This window comes from Buteo buteo, chromosome 12 (assembly GCF_964188355.1).
Source record: "Buteo buteo chromosome 12, bButBut1.hap1.1, whole genome shotgun sequence".
In the NCBI taxonomy this organism is placed as follows: domain Eukaryota; kingdom Metazoa; phylum Chordata; class Aves; order Accipitriformes; family Accipitridae; genus Buteo; species Buteo buteo.
In genome coordinates, this window is record NC_134182.1 from 12,909,677 (window position 1) to 12,924,797 (window position 15,121).

Below are 15,121 nucleotides of genomic sequence, written 5' to 3' on the forward strand. Positions count from 1 at the left end.
TGCTCAGAGTGACTGTGGAACAGTAGCTTAAGGTTCTGCAGCCAAGGGATGGTCCCTTACTGGGGTATTACTACAAGTCCTGACCTAGGGCCTTTTTCAGGAAAAAAGAACAGGCTGAAAGAGCAGCATAATAAAATACAGGTGAAGGTCCTCTATAGCAAACTATGACCTTTTATATTAGCCTTAAGTGGAAGTGTTAGGAATTAAGTTCTGCCTGATAGGCTTTAGCAAACAAGCAAATGAAGCAATTGCAGTTTTCAACTTTACAAAAAAATGATAGCTGGAGAGAAGTAACCATCTAATAACGAAGTCAGGCAGTGTACTTGTGCTGCTTCAGATGGAGCTTTGCTTCCAGCTTTGTATCATTTGCAAAATTTACCAGTAATGGCAAGAAAATGAGTATAGAATTTGGAATAATCACAGTGAACATTAACGCAGTGTCCCTCTGCACTAGTGGTGAAAAATTCATATCACCAGCAGGAATCATATTTTGCAGTGGGGAGAAAGTTTAAAGGAGAAATGTTACAGCAAATGGAAGATTTTATTCATTTGCGATGTTACAGGGTAGATGTCAACCCTGGCCTAGCTAAAAGGGTACCCTTGACATGGAACTTTTAGGATTAAGCATGATGCTCTGAAAAATCAGATTATCAGAGCTAGATAATCAGAGACCAGACTGCACAATGCAGCACAAACTGCAGCCAGCCCACACTTCATGGAGTTCCAGAAAAAATACGGCTTTTCTTTCTTACTCTGTCCCCCCTTGCTTCCACTTCTGTGTACTTGCTGATTCAGTTTAAAATCTTTTTTTTTTTTTTTTTCTTTAAAGGCCTCAAAGTTTCTATAATGTATGCCAGCTGCCAGATGTCTCCAAGTCATAGATATTCCTGCAGAGCCCAGCAGAAGCTAAGATAGCATGCATGCACTTATCTAGCCCTCTGGCACAGTGGCTTAGAGGAGTAACGGAAGAGTCTTCCAGATCCCATTTTTTTCAAAACTTCACTCTTGGTTGTTAGCAGTTGTGTAAATTCATTGTCAAAGGTTACAGTTACATTTTTTCTGGGGAAATTGCTAGAGAGTTTAAGATCTCTTCAGGTTTGGCCTGTGCTGCTGAAGCTAGCAGCAACTAAATAATCTGGAGTCTTCATATGTACGGTTGTTGGGGATTGATTTAGATGTGTAAAGATGCAAATAAATGCTTCCATGGGATTTTTCAAAATCCAACAACATTTCAGGGAGAATTAGCAGCCTTTTTGCAACTTCAGGCACTTGATTTTTCTCTCCTAACCTGCGTCTCTTTGGCAGCAAATCCAGGGTTGGCCAGGATACAGTTCATGACCAGTTTAAAAGTGGCTTCCATGGCACAGCTACTTCATATGTCTGGCAGCAGGGCTGTGCCATTCTGGGATTTGTGATGTCGCGCGGGTCTCCGGCTGTGTGAGGGGCTGCCGACACTAGGACGCTCTGGGACTTGATCGGTAGCTTCTGCTGCAACGAAGTCATCACCCGCCTCCACCCCTCGACTCTCCACAATATGTAGCTTGGGTCTGGTGACTTAAAAACACTGTGGGCAGCAGGAGGTCGGCGGCAGGAAGATGCGGCTTTTGCGGCAGCGCGTGCGTACTGTCAGCATTTGGTCACAACCGTGGGCCGTGCTGCGTAGCTGAATGGGACCCTGCGTGTGTCTGTGCTGGGGCTGGCTGCGGTTCCTGGCTGTGCTGTGGCCCTGCCACCAAGGATTACCTGGGAGAGAGCTAGCTGGGGAGTGCCAGAATTCCATGGGAGCGGTGCTAATGCTTAAAAAGCCTGAGTGACATGGAGCATCGTCTTTGCCATGCTTTATTTGCTGGTATTGTGAGAAATAGCTTTTCCCCAGACACGTGATCATGTGGAAACATGTCTTGAATGCGCCCTGAGCTGAGGAGCTTGAAGGTGCTGCACTTAATGAGATGCTACAGCAAGTAAAGGCCAATGCCCAGAAGAAAATCTGCCTTTTAAATTAAAAAGATGTGAGTATTTTCCATTTACTGATAGATTGGTAAAGGGGAAAGTCGTCTAATCCCTGAAAGAAAAACTGTTGTAAATTAAATACTTCAAAGAGTTGAAGACCTGTCAAAGGTTATATTTAAACAGTTTGTCTCACTGCTTCCACTGAGCTGTTAATGAGTTTGACCACGTAATACTAAGTAGCCATCCCAGGAAAGGGTGAAACGCGAGCCGGGCTGATGGCGGCGAGGGCCAGCAGCCGGCCGGGAGGCAGAGCGCGAAGCCTCCGGTGTTTCGCGGCGGCGTCCCACCCGGGCCGGCGGACGGAGGTACCTCCCGCCGCCCCGGGGAGCCGCCGCCGTGAGCTTGTGATGGGTTCTAAAGCACTCGGGGCGCACCGGCGAGGGGCCGAGCCCCGCCGCAGCCGCCCCTGGGCGAAGCGCCCTCTGCCCCCTGACGGGCCGAGCCCTCTCAGGGACGCCGCCTCCCCCCGCTCCGCGGCCCTTGGGGAGCTGGCCCCTCGCGCGCCCGCCGGCGCCGCGTTTCCCCCTTGAGCTGCAGCCGTGCGGGGTGCCGGTGGCGGCTCCGAGCTCGCGGGGCGGGCGGGCTCCGTGCCCGCCGCGGCCGCCCCTCAGCGAGCGCCGCGCCGCGCCGCGCCGCCCCCAGACGATGGCGCTGCAGCACCGGCCTTGCGGCGCGGCGGCGCGGGGCGGCGGCGCCCGGCAGGGGGCGCTGCGGGGAGGTCCGGCGGCGGCCGCGGGGCTGCGGTGCGCGGGAGGCGGCGGGAGGGCTGATGCCGCACAGCCGTGCCGGTCCCGGCGGAGGCATGAGGCGCGCGGGGCGGGCGGGGAGCGGCGCGGCAGAGCGCGGGTCGGCGCGGCCCTGAGCGAAGCCTCCGCGCCGCGCTCCCGCAGAGCGACTATGGCCGGGGGAAGGCGAGGGCTGGTGGCGCCTCAGAACACGTTTCTGGAGAACATCGTGCGGAGGTCTAACGGTAAGGGGGGACCGGGGAGACGCCGCCGTGCGCCGGCGCCCCGGGGCGGGGGGCGAAGCCGCCCGCCGCCGCCTCGGCGGGGGCAGCCCCGGCGGAGGGGCGTTGAGCCCCGGCGGCTCCCGGGCGGTTCCGCCGAAGCGGCCGCATCCAGGTGCCGGGGCCGGAGCCCGCTCCGCCCGAGTCCTGCGGAGAGCCTTTCCCCCCCCCCGGCCCGGCCCGGCCCGGGCAGCGCGGCGGCCGCCTCCCGGCGGGGCTCCCGGCCGCAGGTGCGCCGGCCCGGCGGGGCGCCCGGGGAGGGCTGCCGGCGGGGCCGTGCCCGGTGCGGGGCCGTGCCCGGTGCGGGGCGAGATCCGCGCTCGGGGTGGGGGGGTGGGGGGGGGCAGCGAGGCGGGGGCAGCGCCGGGGCCTGACCCGGCACGGGGGGCGAGGAGGGGTCGGGCCAGCGGTGGGGTCCGGCGCTCGGCGGGGGCTGCGGCTGCGGGGGCACGGCGGCTTCGGCCGGGGAGGCGGTGCGGGGATTCAAGATGGTCTCTGGGAAGGGAAAGCCCGGTGCTGGGGGATCGGCGAGGGCTGCCTGTCTGAGTTGGAAGGGGAGATTTGTCATAAGTGAGGAGAGAGTTTGCCATTTTGAGGGCTGAGGGTAGATTTTTTTTTTTTTTTCCCCTCTAGTGCACTGTAACCAGGTCTTTCTCTTGGAAAACTGTGGAGTGGAAATGCCTCGAATTTCACAATTGCGTGCAAATATGCATTAATGTTATCCAGATTCTTGCACTTAGGGACTTACCAAAAGCTGCTCCCTCAGTAAGCCTGCGACCGTGCAAGCGTTTATGTATTTGTTTAAACCTAGGCATGTGCATTTTTTTTTGAGTTCTGAGCCTAAGTTCTGCCATTTTTAATGCTTCCATTGGCTTCAATGGGGTTACTTAAGGGATTAAGAACTTGTAGTATGATTGAGAATATGCAGGATCAATCTCCGTTTGAAGATGAAATGAGTTAATTAATTAAAAATATAGTCAGTTTGTTCTGATAAGGCAAAGACAATTAACCCTCTTGACAAGCAGCTAAAACCTCAAATTATCCCAAGAATGATTTTCAATTGGTTGGTGTGGTTTTCTTTTTATTCTTACAATTAGGCGATATTATTGGAGAAACAGCCTTTGATAAGACCATATTTTCACATAAAATTGTGAGGGTCTTTTTATAGGTTGTTTCCCTCTGCAACTTTCCTGTAGAAGGGAAGGGCTGGAAGCTGCATTCCTGAAAAAATACTCGCCATTCTTACAGCGAATCTTGCCCTCTTTTTTTTTTTTTTTTTTTTAAAATGAAATGTTACGTTTCATCACATTCAGGCTGCTTCTCAAATCTTTCAACACCAGTTATCTAAGGCTTTTCTCGAAACTGTCTTGAGTTTTTAGATTTTCTTCATTAAAAACCAATTTTCTCTTTTGACTTTCAGTGCCAAAATGTTGATGCAATAAATAAGTTGAGGTTTGGAGATGGGGGGAATTGTGCAGCAGAAACTATGCTGTTTCTTCCTCTCTTCCCCCATTATTAAGGTGTCATAACAGAGTGTGGTGCTAAACAGCACAGGTAAAATGACAGCATTCCATTTCCAAATGCTCAGCAAGTCCTGAGGACTGTAATCAATACAAGTTTTTAGATTAAGCTTGGTAGGAAGTGATGCACAGTTCAGACATATTAGGAGAAGCTTAGGGAAGTGACTCAGGTTTAAAAGCCAATTTCTTCTTTGATGTGCCTTCTAGTTTTTGCTGGACCCAGTCCAGCTTTGCTGTAAATGTGATGCCGTCACAAATGAATGCTGTATGAATCAGTTCTAACGTGAGACCATCAGCCTCTTCTAACCTCTGTCTCTTTCAGGAGACAAGGATAGTCTCCTTTCTCTCCTGGTCTGGCAGGGCTGTGCTGGCGGGTATGGGAGCCGCATGGAAACATGCTGGTTCCTTGTTGCCTGTCTCATCTTGGCCTGCCTACTTGGCCTTTGAAATTATTTGGGATGCCCACAGGATAAGTGCTTAAATGGGCCCATAGAGCTTGAGGTTTGGCTCTCCCTTCTTGGTTTCATTTGATTGGGTAGTAACGTGACCCACAATGAAACTATCTAGGCCATCTGGGATTTGCCAAATAAACCTTGGGCTTGTTGTCAAACTGTATTTGTTGGCAAATGCAAGCAAGTTAAGTAGTGCCAACAGATACTGAGTTGATACAGATATAGGAATATTCCTAATCTGGGGAGGATTCCCTTTGAAAGGAGAGGAATTTGGTCATAGAACAGAAATAGATACTGAATAAGTGCTTCACTTAAAGGTACTTGTATATGACGTGCATCCACAGTCACAGGTGAACTGAGGAAAACACATTCTTGCTATGTGTTATATTTTGGGGCAGAGGGTGTTAACTCAGTGAAAGAGGTCATATGGTAATAACAAAGTAGTTGGCATGCAACCTCTTTGGGAAGCATTGGTCTAAGGACAGCCCTAATTATACCATTTTTTACCAGTAGTTTAACAAGGAATTCTTTGGACAGCCTTTCATATTAGATGTGGGACTGGTAAGCTGATGCACCTTCAATTGCTAAAGGTAACAGCAGTGTAAATAGGCATGCAAGTTTAGGGTTTTTCTGTTAGGGTTAGTGTTTTGCTTATGTTTATATCACCATCTGCAGCAAGACTCACCTCAAACACTGTTGGTCTGAATCGTTTCCTTTAGAGTTATTAGGGACAAGACCTTCTTAGGTTGCAAATCGACTGAGACAGGTTCTTATGCACTAAATGCCAGCCAAAAGAGCTATGCTAGGGTTAGAAGCTGCACAGTATTTCCTTTCCACACGTTGGAGTAAAGAAGGAATTGAGAACTTCTCAGCCCATACTGGGATGGGATGGCTTTGTGATAGCACACACAGGAAAGATTTTATAAAGTGTCATCCACCTAGACTTGTGGACCTCATCTGGTCCTCTGTGATTTCTTCTCACATGATGACCTTTGGATGAAGTGTGAATTTAAAGCTCTTTCCTCTTTGAAATGAATGACACCATAATCCTGCCTGTCTTGTATTTAATGTTTAAAAGCTGTGTTTCTATACTAGCCATGTAGAGCTAGAAAAACAAATGTTGCATGTAGTGCTTGGTTGACAAAAATTTGTTTGAAGCATTGAAGTATTTAAAGACCAGAACACCCAATGGGACAGAAAATGAGCCAATGCTGTAAAACAGTGCAGTATGTAAAGAATCACTAGCCCCTGATGGTTACTGCTAATGTGATATTAATGTTTTTCTCAGGTAATGTAATACACCCACAGTATACAAGCACTACAACAACAACAGTTATAATCTTGGTTCATGGCCAAGGCACCCAATTCAAATGGCGCGGTATGTCATAGATTCTTTGATTCTTTGCAATATTCTAATGCTTTATCAATATCTGGAGGCAGAAATACTTTTCAGTTTATGTAAATGCCAGATAGATTCTGCAGTCCTTCCTTGGTCAAAATTCTCTCTGAGGTACATGATAATTGTGCATGTGTAAGGATGGCAAAAGCAAGCCCTGTGTTTAAATGGCTTTGGAATTTCAGTGGAAGTCACAGATGCTTTTCTGATTTATTGACAAAACAAGGAGGTTGGAAGAAGGGGAGGTTAGAGGGCGTAAGGCTTGTGTGAATTCAGTCTTGCTTTCACTAAATCCCCTGGGAACATCCTAAAGAGACATCAGGTATAGAAACAAACCTGCACCCTTTGATGGAGAATGCAGCGAGCTTCCTGTAGAGGGAAGGAAAAAGCACCTTCAGACACAAATCCTGAGAATAACAGACATTTCAGTGATTTATGGCATTACTTCCATTGGAGAGTATGAAGTCCCAGAACAATAACCATTCTGCAACCTGGGCATACTAACTTTGTACCATTGCCTGAGACCTAGGAGAAAAATTAACTTTATCATAAACAGCTCTGAAACTGAAAAACCTGGTTTTGTGTTCAGCTAAAGAGAAATGCGAAGGAAACTAACAGAGTATGAAGAACTAACCTGAGTTTTATTTTCATACTTTTGCACTTGAATTAAAATGTTCATTTAAATTAAATGTTTGCAAAGGATCCTTAGCCTGACAGTGCTGTGTCTGCTGCAACCTGGCCCTGCCTGCCTTCCCTTCAAAACCTGAAGCCATGAGCAGCATTGTATGGAGATGCAGACCTGGCTGCAGCTAAAGTGCTTTGGGTCCCGAAGCAGTATAGGCGTGCTTCCCCAAAGGCAGGGTTTACTACCTTAAGTGTTGTGGGTCTAATCACTTTCAGACTGAGCTGTTAACGTTGGTAGGGAACACATACATGAACATGACAAACTCTGCATCACTCTTCTGTATGTGATGTGGCAAGGGTAGTCAGGTCCTGGGCATCAGGGTTGTACCTCGTACTACTGCAACACTTTTGGTAAATAGTTATCAAGAAAGGACTGCTTTTGTTGAAATTAGCAAGCAAATTTTGGGGGTGAAGTATACTTTTCTGTTTCCTTTTGATAGAATATGTTTGGTTTCCTGACAGTTCATAAATTTCCATTATTTTCAATGAATCTTCAAGCAACACTGGGTGAAATTCATTATTAGCAGAGGACTAGCTCAGAAGCCTTGTGCTGCAGGTAAATTACATCCTAGTGTGACCCAGTGAGGTTCTATTGAATAGGGAAATGCGCTTTAGTGACTGTTCTAGACATGCAAGTATTGAGAAGGGCAAAGTTAAATGTGCACAGGGAAGAGCAATATTATGGTGTTCCTCATGAGGTGCAATGTCTGGGTTAAGCTATCCTAGTTCTTAAAGCTCCGAAATGGGCTGACTTGGAAGGCTGTAGCAGATATGCAGAAGGTTTTCTGCTCTGTGTTGCCAGTTTAAAGTCTCACCCACCTTCTGGACTTCAGTGGGTTAATGTCAGCATAAAAAAACCCCCTAAATAATGGAATAGAAGGGTCTGGTCTGGAGAATGCTTCTCTTCCCTTGTATGGAAGGCTCTTTGCTAGAGTCACACCTTGGAAAAAGTGCACGGAAAAATGCTGTTTCAATAATGATATGTATAGAGTGCCTTCAGCTGAAGATTTTGTTTCTCTTGCCATTACTATGGCTTGCCCTGTGCAAGGCAAAGTGAATGTTATTCTCTACAAATCTGGCATTTAGTGGTTGAACTTGAGTTGTTACCATTTTGTATCTATTCCTGCAAGACTCAGTTTATTCAAGAGTTCCTGTAAAATCACTTTTGGCCGAGTAAAGTCCATAAGTGTAGGTCGGTCTGTTGGCACTGACTAAAACAAGACATTTAGCCATGAAACCAGCAAAGCTTAAAAAACCACAAGGGGATGACTTGTAGGTTCTGTGTTAAGGACATTTTCCCAAACTGAGAGTAAAACAGAGGAAAGGGTTTTGTTTCTTCCTGATCTTCCTTCTTTTCTAAGTTAACAGCTGCGGAGATGCTTTTATTTTCATCCATGTTTTTCATACAATTGGTCAGTACATCAAAATATCTATTGACTATTGACAATTTTTTTTTTTCTCAGTATCACCTGAGTTGAATATAAAATGTTTTTTTTCCTGGCTTTTACTAGGCCAGAAGCTTCTAGTTTTGTGTGAGAATCTTTATGCATTTAGAAATGTACGACCTGATTTCCTTAAAATGACTTTTATAGATAGTAAGAAAAAAAAAGTACAATGGAGAGAAGATAGATAATGTGTTTTAAGATTAACGTTCTGAAAGCTCAAGAAGTTCTACTGTGATAATTCAACATATCAATCCATTTCTGTATTAAATCCTAGAACAAGATTGTAAAACAAATCTTAATGAAACCCATTCATTGGAGAATTTGTTAATGCATTTTTGTAACTCATATAGCTGAAAGTGAGCAGCGAGTTAGGTCTTGTCAAGTGCTTTTAAGGCTTTTGATGGCTGGAGCTATAATCAGTAAGTCAAATGGCTTCTTTAAACTGATGGAAGACCCATATAATCGATGCAACTAAAACATGCTTTTTCCTGGATTTCTTTTAAGATCAGATGTGGGAAAAAAACCCCTGACCAATTAAATGGTGAAGTCTCACTGCTAAACAGTATTGTTGTCCTTTATTAAGAATAGTGCAATACATGACTTTTGCAACTGATGAACTTTCTAATTTCTGAAAATTATCTCCTTTGTCTAAATGTCTTGTCTTTTTTTTTTTTTTTTAATTTCTCGGTATGGACAGTACTTCAGGGATAAGTGAAGAATGATGCTATGCATAAAATACATGTGTACATGTGCACAGCTTATGTGCACTTTCAATTTCAGCTATTCTTGTTCCATTATTCTGCACTAATTTGTTTTATTTTTAAAAAAATTATGAAGATTTTACAGCTACTAGTGTTGGAAGGATGTATTCTTTTCAATTTAAACTTTTCTCATGGTAGAAATCTACTATGAAATATTTGCTATAACAATGCAAAATAACAAATGTTGAGATGGAACCAGTAATTTTTATCTATACTGCTGGCTGAAATTAGCATTCATTTTCTGTAATGATTCAAACTGAGTCACTTGAAGTTGTTGTTTTAGTTAGTGTCTCTTTTGTTATTTGTGGTAAGTATGATTAAATAGATTTTTTAATAATTCTTTTCAGCCTGTACTTGCGCTATGCTCTGGAGTACACATGACTGTGTAAGTCATGTTTGAATAAAGCATGAAATACCTGCATTTAGTGGATTGTGTTCATGCTGTAGCAGCCAAGGAGCTTTTAAATCCATTTTTGTTTCTGTAAAATAAAGAGTTACATAAAACTTTTATAAAACATGTAAGCCCAAATGAACCTATCTATAGGGTTTTATAATATGTTGGTTTGTATTAGAGTGAGGCTACAGTTTAAAATTATTTGGTCTTGATATTAAGGATGTACAATTTTGAGGCCACTATATCATTCTTCTATAGAGAGATCAAGTTGTTCAATGGGATATTTAAACGGCGCACTCCCATTCTAGGAATGAATAGAAGGAGGTACTGAGTGGATGTATCCATGTAACACCGTTGACATTTACAGGAGAGTGTGGGTGGAAGAGCAGAATTTTGTCTTATTACTTTTATTCTATGATGTGAATAGTCTTTCGGTGCTTTCAGCAGCTCTGTACTTGCTTTGAATACAGTTACAGCGCTTCTATTAAGATGAAAATTTGGTTGGTACCTGTGTCTTTCCTCCCTGAAGTGTGAGCCTTGAATCCCATGTATGCAAACGATTGAATAGGTGCTTGAAATTCAGTTTGACTTATTTGTACTGATTTAGGGCCATATTTTGATCTCAGAAGTTAAATTTGAACAATGTAACTAATCAATGTGACTAAATTCTTCTGTTTTCTTTTTTCAAAGCTAAGACTAAACATGAGCAAAAATTCATACATACCTATCCTTTGCAAAGTATTAAAGCAAGAGCATGATATGAGCTGTGTGACTGTAGCAATTTTGACAGGCGTACTTATAAAAAACATTCTATTTCCATGCATTGTGTTCCTTACCAAAAATGAAACCATCTCTTTTTTTTCCCCATATCTGAATGATGCTACTTGCAATGCAAACTCACAAGTTTATAAATACCAGAATTGTTTAGAAACTCATCTGTCCCTTGTACTTAAGCTCTATGATACAGTCTTTAATCATATGACAGTTGCACATGATTTTTGCCTACCGCACATTTCTTATGCTGGCTGTGACATAGCACCTGTGCTGCTTTATGCCCAGCTAAAGGAACAGTAGCTAAGGAGGCTGATCCCCCCCCCCATATCCACAGTGACCACGGTTAGGGTAAGAAACCTGTTTACTAAGCAGTTGTTTTAGTTCTGCTGTAGTAGTGGTTTGCACTTTGTAATGCTAGAGGTCCAGGTTTGCTCCACTGAAGATCCATGGGAGGAGTTTGAGACATGATAAAAAAAGATGTGCTGGTCTCAATAACCAGGGTTATGTCCTCACCCAACATGATGAGGGCTGTGGTCTGGAATGAGGAGAGCAATTTCTGTTCAGTTGGAGACTGATGGGAGCATTAGCAAGTTTGGTGAGGAGCAGGCCTTCCCACCATGGTGAGCCTGATTCTCCTTTCACTGAGAGGGGAATAAATTAGGAGCAAATCTTTTGAGTTTTGTATTTGTGTGATGACTGTGGGAAAAGATACTAATATATTTAAATTACATTTGTGCACTGCGCCAACCTGAGCAGACTTGTGGGGGGCTTTGACAGACCTGCACGCATATCTGAAAGCACAGTGGGCACCAGCCTCTGTTGTTACCAAGGTCTGTGCTACAACTCGCTGAGCAGAGGTTTCCCTTTGGTCGCCTCTGTGTGCTTCCTCTGTGCCGACAGCAATGTGGGAACATGTCTGGCAGCGTTGTGGGAATATGTCTGGCTGCTAGTCTCTGACCTTCTGCCAGTGTTTTCCAGAAGAGGGCCTGTGCATCACTGAAGGAACAGGGAAGCAGAACTGGTGTGCTGGCCTCTGGAAGGAGGTGGGGGGCTCAGCTTGGCAAGGTCCCCCTTACAGGAGAGGCTGGGGTGCTATGGGTGCGAATGTGCAGCAGTGCAGGGGGAATGATAGGGAGGAAGCATTTCAGTAACTTGCTCCATGCTGTTGCAAGGATGTGACCTCTCTTTAGTCAGGTAGTCCTGACCAAATACACGTCTGTGAGGTGCTGCTTGTCCTCAGGCATTGTGGAGGTTTGAGCTGATGGATGGTTTTGGTTAAACCAAGCACTATATGTAAAACAAGATTCAGTAGATAACAGTAGTTTCGGTGAAGCTGGGTGTCCTGGAGACTTGCTGTCGCTGTTGTTAAAGTATCGCTGTTATTTGGAAAGACATTTTCTGATTCTTCTGCGATGGTGTATTTTGTGAGTGGAGGAAAGTACTGGTTTCAGTGACTGAGCAAAATCCATTCTTACATTTTGGAAGGAGTTAGAATGTTTTTCTTATTGCTTTAAAGCAGCTGTGTCTAGTTTAAAGTGATAATCCAAAATGGGTCTGACATTTGAGTGTGTAAAGGCTGACATGTGGAAATATGGCAGTAAACAGAACTGACTTGTGGAAAAAGCAGTCTAGAAAATATGAAGTGAGGCACTTCACAAAGTAACCAGTGCTGCAGACCCTCATCACAGAAGCCCACCCTACTCATGCAAGTAATTGTGCTGCCTTTGAGGTGCTACAGTTCTTACTTGTGTTTCTGCAGCGTGCTGTGCTCTGTGCTATGCTTCTACACATTTCTATGTCTCCCAATGGTCTTGCTCATACTGTGCCAAATGCAGCACACACCAGAACCCTAGGTCGTCTTTTATATGAACCTACCGTCTCCAGTTCCCAGCTCAGTTCTTCTTGGAGCTGATAAGAAGGGCCAATGATGCTTATAGCTTCTCCTTGGGCCAGGCAATACTGCTAACCCAATTGACATTGTGATAGAAATTGATCTCCTGGTAAGGGAGTCCTTTGAGACCTTTCAAAGAGGTGCCTCAAGTCACTAAATAGTTTGAGTACTGCAGCTATCACATGTACCTATTACCCCCTGTCTTTGAAGACAATTTAGCAGTGGATTTCTTCATGGTCTTCCTCTGACCAACTCCTTTCTGGCCTTGTTGACCCACTTTTGAGTCCCCAGGAGGCTTTGCCCTGTGATGCTCAAAGAGTTCAGTAGAGCATCCCTCGTGCTTGTTGTGCAACAAAGCCACAGCTGTTTCCTGGCCTCTGGGACCCTGTGTCCCTGTAGGTGGAGAGGCAATATTTGCTTCAGTGGATGTTATTTAATATTTTCTTATGTTAGGAACAATTGTTTAACAGATTATGAGCTGTCTTCAAGCAGCACATTGTCAGGTTTGTCAATGCAATTGAATGTAAATGATAGCAATGAGAACATCCCTTCTACCTCCTGGTTATCTGTCAGAATAAACTATGCAGGGGACTTGTAAGTGGGAGTCCTTATTTTATGCTGTGTCTTGCCAGTGTTTGCACAGGCAAAACACCATTGTCGGAGACCCTCCTTCTGAAGAAATGCAGGTGTGTTCTCCATGTAAGCACGAAACCACTGTTGTGTCATTGTTTTGTCTTTAAAGAGATCTGTGAAGAGGAGTAACTGGAAAGAAATTCCTATTTGTCTCCAAGACCATTTCTTTGCAGATGCTGGGGCTCCCACTCTGTGGGCTGTTAGGCCACAGCAAGTTAAAAAAAAAAAAGTGGTACAGGAAGTTTTGAAACCACCAATGCAGATCATCTCTCCCTTTCCGACAAAATCAGAAACGAAGGACCTGATCATCCTGAGCCTGGTAAGCTCCCAAGGAAAGCAGGCAGAGAGTGGTGGGTTGGAAACCTCTTTCCTGGCCTGTCAGTTTGGATGGTGCTACACCACAGTTTCTCTCGGCTGCCTGGCTGCTGTACTCGCAGGGGCCAACGGCTTCCCTGCAGCTTTCAGCTACATGGGGAGTTCCCAAGCACTGGTCCCTTCAGGGCATTTTTTTGGATCTAGGGATCACCCCAGTGCAAACACTAAAAAAGTGTGGCAATGGAGCTGGAGGAGCAAGCCCAAAGATGAGTCAGCGTTGTGGTGTTGACTCTAGGGGACGGGTCCAACTTCACTATTTAATTCCTGTGTGTTTGTAAGCTATGTAAGGCTTGGATCAAAGAAGGGTGAAGACGCATGAAGTGGGAACTAGCTAGAAGCGAGACACACTTATAAAACAGTGGGATCATCAAAACCTCTGACTTGCTCTTTGAATTGATAGGTGTCCAAGTTTTTGCCTTTAAAGCTTTGTAGGTACATAAAGATCTCTCAGCTTGGTCGTAACTCCCAACTAAACCCAACCTGGACCCTCTGATGAAGTATTCCACTTCCACCTCCACCTCCTGGAGAGGCTTACCCAATGTAGACTAACAGGATTGTCTAATAGGGATGCATAAATACAACAGCCAAGTCATACTGACTTAAAAACTCATATGGTGAGGATGTTGGCATCTGTTCTCTTAGGAAGCTTGATAATTAGAATAGTCATTCAGGAGTTGAAATGAAGGCTGAGCTTTCACTGCCCTCAGGTAGCCCCACATCTTGTAGGAGAACAGCCAAACTGCTAGGCTGTCAGAGGGGAGGGAAATATGTGCATGTTTCCAAAGCATCCTTTGTAAACTGCCAGTCCAAAAAAATCAGGCTTCATTGGGCCGAAAGGTAAGCAGTGGGAATGTGATTCTTTAGCTTCTGCAATAATGGCAAAGAATCTTGGGTATTATCTATGAGAACTGGGCTTATGTTAAAATATTAGGTGTTGTAAGTAATATAGGAAAGGGGAACACACCCCTCCCCTTAAAATATCCCCTTTTTTCATTGTTTTCCATATTTTAACTTGGGCAGGTTTCTATTTGCTGTGCTAATGTTTTTCAGTTCTATTTCACCAACACTGTGCATGGAGCTTCCAGCTCCCAAATCTTTGAGAGCTGGGCATCTAGGGCCTAGGCTGTAGCAGTCTCACCTTTTGGTGCTTAGTGGACTTAGTACTTTGTTTTTACCTGTAAAAAGATGATAAAAGCACTGTCATACCTTGCAGAAATGTTGCAAGGCTAGATAAAAGGTGGATTAGCACGGTAATGGTCATCAGAAAAGTGCCCTATATAGCTTTTCATAAAAAAAAAAGAGGTTATTTATCCAAAGAAAATGGTGAGCTTTAAGTGTGAAAGGAAGGCCGCTGCTTAAGTTAATAGAAGCTCTTCAAGGAGCTCTTGAGGAAGTGAAGGGAAGGGTAAGTTACCTTTTGAGAAGGGGAGACGGTGAGAAGGAATGCATGCATGAAACAACATCATTCAGGGCAGAGCCTGGCCTAACATTTGTATTTGCATATTTTTTTGTCATTTTGTTGTACTTCCTGATGAAAATTTAAAAATATCCTAACACGGTACAATGCAGTGTTTATAATAGACACTCAAAAGCACTTGCTTTAGCAATGAGAAATGACTTGGCTTACTTATTCATAGGAAGGGGTAGAAGACATGTATTGTTTTTGGAACAAAGTGCTTCAACCACGCAAAACCCATGGTATTTAAAAGAGACTGTGAGAAACAAAGCAGTTAAAATGTCCTGAATTTATACTACTGGTGTATTTCATTCTAAAGAGTGT

General features: G+C 44.6%; 1 protein-coding gene across 1 annotated transcript in view; it reads left to right on the forward strand.

Annotated features, from left to right (window-relative positions):
- The first annotated feature begins 2,892 nt into the window (after positions 1 to 2,892).
- The window catches only part of KCNH1 (potassium voltage-gated channel subfamily H member 1), a 180,890-nt gene continuing 168,661 nt past the window's right edge, over positions 2,893 to 15,121 (forward strand). Inside the window, exon 1 of the mRNA XM_075042027.1 lies at positions 2,893 to 2,980. Within this exon, the coding sequence (XP_074898128.1) occupies positions 2,908 to 2,980 (73 nt within the window). The 5' untranslated portion in view covers positions 2,893 to 2,907. The remainder of the gene's footprint in view (positions 2,981 to 15,121) is intronic.